This window comes from Patella vulgata, chromosome 1 (genome assembly GCF_932274485.2).
Source record: "Patella vulgata chromosome 1, xgPatVulg1.2, whole genome shotgun sequence".
Classification (NCBI taxonomy): Eukaryota; Metazoa; Mollusca; class Gastropoda; family Patellidae; genus Patella; species Patella vulgata.
The window spans coordinates 16,407,528-16,419,876 of record NC_065879.2 but is presented as its reverse complement, the minus strand read 5'-3'; the positions used below and the strand labels follow the sequence as shown (position 1 = coordinate 16,419,876).

General features: G+C 34.7%; 1 protein-coding gene across 1 annotated transcript; it reads right to left on the bottom strand.

Annotated features, from left to right (window-relative positions):
• Positions 1 to 1,879: 1,879 nt before the first annotated feature.
• LOC126812020 (cap-specific mRNA (nucleoside-2'-O-)-methyltransferase 2) lies at positions 1,880 to 11,701 on the bottom strand. Its single transcript, XM_050538181.1, has 5 exons — positions 11,651 to 11,701; positions 6,950 to 7,454; positions 5,179 to 5,387; positions 3,950 to 4,147; positions 1,880 to 2,023 (listed from the first exon to the last, which is right to left on the bottom strand). The coding sequence occupies exons 2-5, from the start codon at positions 7,437 to 7,439 to the stop codon at positions 1,880 to 1,882; spliced, it is 1,041 nt and encodes a 346-aa protein (XP_050394138.1). The 5' UTR covers positions 7,440 to 7,454; positions 11,651 to 11,701.
• Between the last annotated feature and the right edge of the window lie 648 nt (positions 11,702 to 12,349).

Genomic DNA, 12,349 nt, shown 5'->3' with positions numbered 1-12,349 from the left:
TACAAAAGAACATTACAAATACAAAAAACAAACAATATGGCTGGCAATTGTCTTCTGGCAGGTGTCCTGCAGGCAGATATCCACCGGCAATTGTCCTGCTGGTCGTCAGCCAACCAGCAATTGTCATGCTCCCAAAATTTAGTGTTCATAATTTTACCTGCAATTTCAAACTCTCAAAAGAATATTCAAACATCTCCATCTGTTGCAGTTTAGCGTTCCAGGGGAGACTACTCTGTTGTTGTCTTTCATGGAAAGAACCAGTAAGTTTACTATTCTTAGAACATTTATAACTGAGAGGACTTGTAGATTTAACTGGACTCCGTAAAACTAGTTCAAAACTTTTCTCAAGTTTAAAACTTGAATATTTCTGAAAACAAAATAAAATCTCTTTGGGTTAATGTTGACAACATGATTGATACAGAAAAAGTCACGAGGGGGAAAAACAATAAATGAAATAGGGGTTTAATGTACGATTTGTCTGCATCAATCCATCTAATGATGATAGGCATACTGAGGACAATTTTGCCTGGAAAACTTTTCATCCACTCTTCATCAAATCCCATAATCTAAGATGGACCTCAGATTTTTGTCCAATCCTAAGGACAGGACAATTTACCCAACACTAACCCCAACATACTACCTAAATTAGCTTTCACTACACTGAGGTGTTATGCGGTGGTATTTGGTAATATTTAATATTGGGTGGTATTGGGAAGTATTTGTAAAATTTTCCTGCTATGATCTGAATGACAAGAGGCTTTCTCCCCGCCATACCCTGCCTTCCTCGATGGATGGGGAGTCAATTAGCCACCCATCAATGCAAGCATATAAAAAATGGGCTAACAGTATTACCTTAAAATAATTGTTGACAATCTTGGAGTACTGAGGAATTTGTCGGATTTTAAATTTGGATACAAATCTTTCTTGGCAATATTCTCTCTTCGATATTTGACAGTTCTCTTGCTCGGAATCCATTTTCTCGTAAGTATCTAGGTTGGACTGAATGGCCTCTATCTGATATGTAACAAACTGCTGACAACATTCAGCATGTTGGTTTAAGAAAGACTTTGGGTAGGATGGCATCATTTGTTTTTTTATTTGTCCTGCAAAAAGGTTATACACAAATAACACATCGTAATCGAAACAGTTACAGTTCTACTTAAAAATAACATTACGAGAAAACATACACCCATCAAAAGTAATTTGAAGGGTGGCTATGCAATTTTCAGAGATAGGGTCAATAACTGTGCAAAAATTGATAGTTCGACTTTGTGTTCCTCCTGAACACTATTTTAACAATTCCAGTAAGTTTTAAAAATAACTCTGAAGAACTGAAGATCGTAAACAAGTTTTCTGTGATAGGGGGATTGTCGTATGAATGAATCAATTATAAAATAAAAAGGCTTCCTTTCTTTTCAGGCCAACCCAACAATACCAGCATGTTTTACTGATATACGGGTACTGCTTATTACTTAGCAATGTTTTGACCAGACTTCTCTAGTCATTATCAAGCAAGGAGTAGGGCTGCTTATGCTATTTTTCCACTATCAAGATTCGTGCTGTGATTGAAATCGTGGAGTAATTGTGGTTATCCTATTAGATCTTATCATATATTGAGGTCAGTTGTAGCAATCGTGTTGATCGTAGTGAAAAGTATCCAAAGTATCAGATCGTAAACTCAATCGGGACAATCCTATTGTAACGCATCGCACGACAGTGGGAACATCATGGGTATTCCCCAGGTCCTTCTGTTACCTCCCACTGCTAAAGACCCCTAGGTTAAACCCCATCTCGCTCTTTCTATCTCTTATTTAGCATGGCTCAGACAGTAATAGGGTCAACGGCCGATTATAAATTATTCCCACTGACATAAGGTCTGTTAAAATGAGTTACCATTGTTATAATTGTCGATATACTGTAATGCACAGACTGTTTCATCTTGACCTTGACCTATGAAATCTTGGCAGACAACATAAACCTCTGAGTTACCAGGCTTACTCGTACAGGGTTTAATCACATCAACCTATAAAATAAACATAATATTTATGACGCGTTAAAATATTTCCACAACTGAGTGGGTGGGTGGAAGAATCCCTGGAACTCTGCAGTGCTGCGTGGTTGTCAGTGATACTGTATGAGAGAAAAGGGAGCAATCGTTAGAGAAATAAGCCAAATATAAAGGGCTGTCTGGAATAATTTCATACCCAGTGGACTCCGTCAAATCCGACATCGTACGGGATCGTTACAATATGTCGGATTACGCAGAGTGTCGGAATACTCAGTTTTCTCAAAACCGGAAGTATTATTGTAACTTCGAAAACCGGAAGTATTATTATAATGTAGCTTTGAATCCCCAGAACGTTATTCCCTTTAAAAATGATAAACCTTTCTGTACATTCAAAATTTTATTACATTAATTTTTATTTCATTTAACATGTCAAGTCTGTCTTTAATTTAACTTCTTTATCGTCTTCAGTTGATCGCACACTTGTCTTTGGTGTCACGTGTTCATTGATAATCTGTCGTTTTATGTTCAGGTCATCGTCACACGGTTCAGATAGATCCGTAGGGTGAACAAACTTAGGTATTCAGGTTCAATCGGCATGCGCAACAAATGTTTCCAACAGGTGCTAGGAATATTTTTACGACTGTAATTAATTTGTGGGAAAATTTGTGGGTATTCTTGAGTATTTGTTACAACTGTCTTACAAGAGATTATAAAATTATCAAAGTAATCAACAAAGACCTACGCGAGCGAGTTTTAATCTCACTGATAATTGATTGGTGATTGCTTATTAAGGATACATTAGTTAAGAGTTTAATAAAGAGTTGGTCATTCTTGCTATAATAATTCAAAAATAGATGAAAAAAGAAAATATTGAAAATTTGATTCAAATTACTTCTTTCTAAGCCAAGTTAAAATTGTATGTAAATGAGTGCACAGTGGTTACCAGGGCACTGGTATAATCGGGACTTAGCCTCACTTTCCCATTTTTAGATTAAATTTTTAAATGGCGAACCATTTTAATCTAGTTAAAATCTTGAGTATCGGATGCCATCGAGAGTCGATTATGGTCTTGTTCTGTTAATAAATGTCTAATTAATAGTTTATATAACATTTCAGGCCTAAAGAAAGACCTGTAATAGGCAGATTTAGCTCTTGCAAAGTGTATGTTTAATCTTTTGTGGCTTCACACCCATCGATTGAAGGCCGGATTATACAGTGTTGATTCAATGGAAATTGTGTGACAGGATGGTTAATTGATGTCGTAATTCGTAATATTCAAATATTACTCAAAAATTTTTTGTCTGAAATATTGGGAAATAAATCGGGACATGAAAATGATGTCGGATTTCAGAGTGCCGGAGTATTCAGAGGTCGGATGTGACAGAGTCCACTGTAATTTTATGGCATTTAAAATAACAGAAGCTTTTACTGAACTGAACTTATGATCTTTGAGCACTCGACCACCCAACCCTTCTGACTAAACTTAGGATCTCAGATCACTTGATCACCCAACTCTTCTGAAAGACCTTATGATCTTAGAAGACCACCCAACCCTTCTAAAAGACATTATCTCAGAGCACTCAACCACCCATATTTTCTGGCTGACCTCATGATCTTAGAGCACTGGACCACCCAACCCTTCTGACTGACCCTAGATGATCTTAGATGATTTGACCACCCAAACCCTTCTGACTAACCTTATGATCTTAGATGACTTGACCACCCAAACCCTTCCGACTGACCTTATGATCTTAGATGACTTGACCACCCAAACCCTTCTGACTGACCTTATGATCTTAGATGACTTGACCACCCAAACCCTTCTGACTGACCTTATGATCTTAGATGACTTGACCACCCAAATCCTTCTGACTGACCTTATGATCTTAGATGACTTGACCACCCAAACCCTTTAGACGATACATTAAATCATTGACCAACCTGATTAAAACAACAATTTAATATATACATCAACGTGATACTGGCTTCTTCAAACATCGTAAATACTTTTATCACAAAACAACCTCCTTTACACAGCAGTTTTAAGGCTGCCAGAGTCTCGTAATAGTGAAGCTCTGATACTAATAATTCTTGTTCTGATGGAGAGTCTTGACAATTAATGCTACCATCAGCCGTAACCTGTTATAATAAAATATGACTGGATGAAATAGTAAAAATATTTCGAAAATACATGCACAAGAGAGAGAGAGATGGGATTTAACATCCACTCACAACAAAATAGGTTCAATTTTATGTCAATAATTCGCTTGTCACGTACAACCGGGGAATCGAAATCCCCGCCAGTTGACTCAATGACAGACCGCATTATACAGAGCGCACGTGCTTACCATTCGGCCATCCACCCCCCCCCCCCACATGCACAAGGTTTACAAGGTATATCAACCGATAGCAAGATGGTTGCTGTTCCCATTGCGACTCTGATATTGAACTGTCTAGCCTATCTAGTTTTCAAAGACCTCTCAGCAACACCCAACTGCCAGTACCACGACAGCAGGTTTCTAATCAGACTCACAAACACACTATTGATAAAACAATCCATAGATTTACCCAAAACAACATCAATTACCCAAAACAACCTATATTTTTAATAAAACACATTTAATGATTTTATTTTTTTTCTATATGTATACATGTACATTGTAGGTCATTAATATTCCCTAATTTTTACTCTTTTTTAAAATAGTTCTGAACAAAAAAAAACAAAGGAAGAAAGACAACTCCAATCTGATTAAAGTACAGATCTGTATTTTGTTTCATTCTTTTATACTTTTGATGGCCTCTACGACATGAAGATCTGACCGCTTGTAGAGGAAATTTGCGTCAGGGGTCATATGAGCAGCTTTTGAACCTATGATGTCAGACATTTAATTAACCAATCAGCATTGATGTTTCTAGTGGAATATCCACAGTTCCTTGCACAGTAAGTCAAAAACTCACCGACCATGACAGACCGTTTCATTTGTTAATTCGTCACATCAAACAGAACGCCGGTTACATAACAAGTAAAACGAAATTCTGAACTATAGGATTGAGTCAACTTATATTGTCATGGACTGGAATCCACTATGATGTTTTGGGTAATTAAAGTTATTTTGGGTAAATCTATGGATATAATTTCCACATTCTATAAATGATATTCAAAAACTAACCAGATTAACATCCCCATGTTCGGTTGCCTTGGTTACGAGTCCATCAATTATAACAGAATCCATTAAGTTCCCACTTCCATCTTCACCAAAATACCATTTATCTAAAGTTTCACGGATAAAGCGATCGTCGTCAATCATTTGACCATGTGAATTACCTTCGTAGTATGGACTTAATGTTGTCGCTAACCATTTCCATTTTGCCTTAACACCTGAAAAATCACCCAAAATATGGGTACTTAATTAAGTAAGTGTTAGTAATGCAAATTAAAATGAGGGATTATCTGCAGATTTTATTTCTTACTTATGATCATTTTTGTCAGTCTGCACCATTTCAATTTTCTTCTTTATTTTGCACCTTTTGTTATCTTGAATAATTTCATGTACATGTACTTATGCATTCTTGCTATCACCAGTGGTATCGTTCCATTCTACTTCACTAACCTCCTGGTTCATCCACAGGGTTTCACATATTTAAATTATTTACCCTTGATCGTAACTTCGATTCTACGAACCAATCAAAAAACAGTTTACATGCCAGCCTTAGGGGAAATGGGGTTTAACAGCCACTTGACACAAACTTAGTCTTTTCAGGACTAACATATGGTTCCATTTTATTGCATTAATTCGCACAAGGTTAGATAGGCGACCATACTCCTTGTAACGTACAACCCGGGAATCAAAACCTCAGGTCAGGCCCCCTCAACCACTTATATAACTTAAATAAAGTAAACTGTCCTTTTACTTAATTTGTGCCGATTTCAGTAAGCTACATGTAGGAATCATGCTGATATCCATACACAAAAACACCTTGTTCAGTATATTCAGATCAAAATGCTTGATCTGAACCGTACTACAGCATGGGGAAAATAGAGATGATATACCTATGTTTACCGTAGAGAACATGCAGAAAATAGCGATGATATACTTATGTTTACCGTAGATAGGGTGCCCCACCATAAATAAATATCTACATATATCTCGACAATTACACCACAAATTTACTTATATATATATACTAAGCTTTAAACCAGTTTCGCACAATTATAGTCACTAAATAAACGGTCATGTTGTACTTAATAAGATATGGCCATTTAACCATCTATAAATAATACACTGAAAAATGGTTCGGAGTGTCGTCCATGACATCCAGACACTTTTGAGCAAAAAATAGGTTACGTGCCCTTGTTTTGAAATTAGTCTCACTTAACCAGTCTACCGACCATTCTCTATTTGACAGGCCGGGATAATCAAGACTACTTTTTTACGAAACATGACAGAAAGCTAGAACAAGAAATTGAATTTACAAATAATACCCGGTGGGCGACGCAACAATTGTTTTAAGAACCTTGTAAAGGTAAAATGAAACTACTGCTAGTATCATTTTCCTGCCCAACCCGCGTTATTCAGAGATATTATTTGTACTAAACCAAAAGATGCCACTCCTAACGGTCTAGTTAATGATAAAGCAATTTAAAAAATAAAACGAGCGTAATTTCTAAAGCTGCAGTAATAACCAAAAAGCTAAATATTACTGCTATTCAGAATCGTCAACAATAGATTTTTTACGTCTGTAATAGTTATTACAAGTGTTGAGAATTTCACGTGCTGTGGCTATTTATAGACACAAAGAGAGCCTGAGACTCGTCTGATATCAATTAGAGTTACGTCACTGAAGCGTGCACATTCAACGTGTCGAGTACAACTTTTAGAAGGAAAAAGTTTCGGCCACGGGGCACCCTACCGTAGAGAAACGGCAGATAATAGAACTTACCTTTACAATAGAGAAAATGATTCAATGCTGAGATAAAGGCACCGGGAGCTTCACACAGATGAACTGAAGTAAAACCTTTCAAAATCTCTTCAGGTACAATTGGAAACTGTGACAATATCTCGTAAAATTTACACCAGGCCTGAGTACAAAGTTCTATTTGGTACGAAGTTTTTAATTCCACCATGACACCGCCAGACGTGTGCTGGAATTTTGTGTGCGTGTGCCATTTTATAATATCTTTATCACTAAGTCTGTCCTTTAATTTGTTCAGTTTTACTTTCAGAGCAGAAAGATTCTCAGAAATCTTTGAACTGTTCTGATCTTCTGCCTGATTCTCTAAATTTCTGATCATCCATTTCTCATCTTCTGGTTTATGGAACGTGAATTTTTTTTCGAAGAGTCTGTGAACTTGTTCCTTGGCTGCTGGATCAAGTTGAAGGCCAGGGCCTGCCGAGTCATACCTCTTTCTCTTTGGACCTTTAGAAGACATCTTATTTACTGATGCCTGAAATATGGAAAAAAATATATGTTATAGTACATACAAACTTATGCAAAACTGCAAAGTTATAAGACTCTAGGATTAATATTGACTGAGATATGGCCTTTTGAATAGGGGTACCCTTTTACAAGTTTTGAAACTATATAGAATAAGAATTCATCATCTAATTTTACAGAACAAGTACTGTCTACTGTGTATGGACTATGGAGTGCCTTAAGTGGCAAAAATTGATATTAAAAATAATTGTGCAAAAAAAATCACTATTTTGATACAGTGTAGAAATTCTACTACACATATTAGAAGTTGTTCCTTGTTTAATGTATCAATGTGCATTGTTTAAACAAACATTATTAAAAGCCATATCTTTGTTAGTTTCTTGTAAAATTAGCTTCGAAAAATCAACTCACACAGGAAAATAGTTACAAATAGTTTCAAAAACTACCATGTAGGCTATAGGAGCTGTCCATGAAAAAAATATGAAACTTTGGGAAAATGTTGCATGTACACATGTCTATCAATGATGAAAGGCCCATCTTTGATATTTTACTCCTTCATTTTTTATTTTCATTTAATTTGAACAGTAAATTATGATTTTTAACATGTTAATTATATTTACATATTTTACCCATTTGAAAGGTAATCATTCAAATTACTTTATCATAAAATCACACCCTGTAAGAACAAGCTCGTGACTATGTATAGTCTCTGTAACCTGTATTTCAATAGTTTTTCAGTAACCCCCTAATTATGTTTACTCCCCACCTAATTCATTCAAGGGTGATAACAGGGAAAAGAGCAACTGTATGTACTATAACATATTTTTTTCATAATTTTCAGAGGGGGTGGTCACTGGACAACTTTCTGAGAATTTAGTCCACTTGACATGAAATGACCCATGTACAAAAAAGATGGCACAATTATTATTACATTATTTTTCTAATAGTAATAAGAGACATTGGCCTGCATGGTTTCCCCTTGCTAGTTGGTACAGGACGGAGGGCCTGAAAAAGACAGTGTCTAGTCATCCTGATGTGACGCAAAACCAAGGAATTCGAAATGAGAGTAGACCTTATAGCGGGTAGACTAATCACCGGAATTCACCGGAATTCATTTACAATCACCGGAATTCACTTCTAAAATCCCCGATTCCTCCCACAAAACTCACTTATTTTAAATGTATAATACATTTTGATCTCTCCACAGGCCAGATAAAGGCGCTGTAGGTGAATTTATTTGAAAGACTACCGGAATTCATTTCAAATATATGCATCATGATTATGATAACGTAGGGCGCGTCGTATTACCCAATAGGCCGAACTCCAAAATAACACATAATAACAATTTGCGTCGAATTACCCAATAATTCCAAAATAACAGCCAATAACCCCAAAAATGTTGACTGTGGAAACACAAGATAACAATTTAGTTGAATTTAAGAAGCCTCGCTGATTTGTGCCCAAATCGGAGGTTCACGTGAGATAACCCGTGTATGTGATTTTGTTGACAAGAAACTAATGTATACTTTCATTGCAATTCGTTGTAATGTATTGTAATAAAATTTTGATAATAGTTTATTAAAATAATCAATTTAATATTATAGCTATATTTATTTATTCATAATTGCAAATTGCGCCAATTGTCACTTTCGGTCATCGACATCGTAACTTGTTTAGAAATAAATAAATTCTCATTTTCATGTTATCATAGTTTATGTTTTTTGGAGGTGTGATTGTATGTGATTTGTCACCTTTTACAATGACAATTAACTGGTGAACATTCTATATGCCTACTATTGGCATATTATTAAAATTACACTTCATTTAATCTGGACTGCTTCATGCTACAACAGATTATTTATGAAAACATCCAAACCATTATTGATGAGACTTTATAATTATTTGATTGGCTGATTATTACTAAGTTAATTTTCGAATAAACTTAGCTCATCTACATTCGAGAAATGTTCGGTTTGACATTTTACATGAATTACTGCTGTGTTTTTATTGTGTTTCCACGAGTTGACCATCTGGAAATATCGTTTTACAGCAGATACATTCTAGTATTAATATTAATGCAAAATATAGGTAAATACAATTGTCTTGGGCCGAATTCCGATTTTCTCAAAGTGAATTCCGGTGTTTTAAAGTAATTTTTTAATAATGTAAAATATTAATAAATACGAAGGTCTAAATTGCGAATTCATATATTTTGTAAGTGAATTCCGGTGTTTTAAAGTAATTTATTATTATTGTAAAATATTTGTGATCGAGTACGAAGGTCTGAAGTGCGAATTCCGATATTTGAAAGTGAATTCCGGTGTTTATATGTTTTCAATGTGAATTCCAGTGATTTTCGGTGTGTAAAAGTAATTTATTATTAATGTAAAATATTAGTAAATACGAAGGTCTTAAGTGCGATTTCCGATATATTGGAAGTGAATTCCGATGTTTATATTTTTCAAAGTGAATCCTGGTGATTTAAAGTAATTTATTATTAATGTAAAATATTAGTAAATACGAAGGTCTTCAGTCCAAATTCAGATATGTTGAAAGTGAATTCCGGTGTTTATATGTTTTCAATGTGAATTCCGGTGTTTATGTGTTTTCAATGTGAATTCCGGTGATTTTATGTGTTTTAAAGTAATTCAATATTAATATTAATGGAAAAATATAAGTAAATAGGAAGATTGTACGGGCGAATTCTGATATCTCCAAAGTGAATTCCGGTGTATGAATTTGGTCAAATAATATTGTAAGTTAAAATTAGGACTGAAATGCTGATAAAAGAGGCTTTTTGATGAATTACAAATAGGTTCTACACATAATTGTTTTAAAACATCTCAAATTTGACGAGTTACGATATTTTCTTCACACATGTCGAGTAATCTCCCTATACTATAATGGTCAAAATATCGGATTTACAAATCCTATTAAATGTAAATATTGTCATTGTATAAAGTGACAAATCACGTACAATCACAACATAATAAACTATCATAACATGAGAATACCGGTACTCTGAACAAAAACAATTAATTGTCAGCGGAACTTATTTAAATTGATTTCATTTTATTTATTTCAAAACAAGTTACGATGTCGATGACAGAAAGTGACAATCGACACAATTTGCAAGTATCAATAAATAAATATAGCTATAATATTAAATTGTTTATTGCACTATATATACCATAATATGTTTCATGCATAAGTTTCTTGTCAACAAAAATCACATACACGTGTTATCTCGAGTGAACCTCCGATTTGGACAAAAACCAGTCACGCTTCTTAAACTCATACTAAATTGTTATTTTGTGTTTCCACAGTCAATATTTTTGAAGTTATTGGTTGTTATTTTGGAGTTATTGGGTAACTCGACGCAAATTGTTTTTTAGTGTTATTTTGGAGTTCAACCTATTGCAGTATTGGGTAATAGTAAATACGACGCACCCTACGTTATCATAACCATGATGCATATATTTGAAATGAATTCCGGTAGTCTTTCAAATAAATACACACACAGTGCCTTTATTTGGCCTGTGGAGATATCAAAATAGTAATTCGTTACATTATAATGTATTATACATTTAAAATAAATTAGTTTTGTGGGAGGAATCAGGGGTTTTCGAAGTGAATTCCGGTGAATTCCTGTGATTATATGTGAATTCCGGAGATTGTAAATGAATTCCGGTGATTAGTTGGGCCCGACCATATACATGTAGTCATAGGGCAAAATTTCCCTCATTGCACATTGTATGGTGTATGCCCGTCTTCATTAGCCCAGTCAGTGCAGAACAGTACTACAGTAGATCAGTAACAGTTGAGTACTAGGGTGTTTACCCATTTCTGTATTTCATACATTTATTCTCGCATACTTGTATATAACACAGGTACTTTAAAGTTGAAGAGAACGGAATCTGATTCGAAAAATTTGAAGAAACCAATTATATTTTAAAGCTGGATATACCATTGTTCCTATTTCTGTTTTCTTGTACCATATGTACAGGACATAATCAATACTAAGAAAAAGTAGGAGGTCTACTTTCAGTTTCTAATTTTAGAAAACACCTCTACGCGAATCTGAAAGTGAAAGGTTTTTTCTTTATAAACATTGATTACATTTTTTCACGGTTGATCCTCGTGGACCATAGAAGTCTTTTTAATTTGGTCGCTCGAAATGCCGCAGACAAATAAAAATTATCTTACAGAATGAGAAAAATATCAACACACATTGTTGATGCCGCACAGTTTTATGAGTCTCGAAAACTAAAAACGTTTACAAGGGAAGTAAATCTGTATATTTTTTTTTTAAATAATGGATGGAGACCACAGATTACTTTGAGATATCGTGAAAAGGACAAACCCCCGAAATATTTTATCATTTTTATCTTTAGTTTTCAGACAATATTATTAAGCTAAATTGTTACCGGAAGAAGAGGACCGAATTACCACCGCACAAGACAGAAAATATTTAATTATTTTTAAATAATGGATGGAGACAACAAATCCCCTTGAAGTATCATGAAACAGAGAAAACGTCAATATTATTTTATTATCTTTTCTTTAGTTTTCAGACTGAATAAAATAGCTAAAGGAGGGGACTGAATTACCGTCGCACAAAAGGGTAAATCTATAATTATTTTTAAATAATGGACGGAGACCACTGATATTTTTTTTATTAATTTATCTTTAGATTTGTGATAGAATTAAGAAGCTAAATTGTTGCCGTGAAGAGAGGACTAAAATACCACCACACAAGACAATAGGCGATGCACGGGAATTCCAGCAAGATAGTGATCCAGATCTTACCCACTGAGCCACCGCGGCTCCCAAGAGTTGCCAAAGCAGACATCGTTCTCCGTGTATAGGTTCTAAATTAACAGAAAAAAATCGTCTATAAGTTTT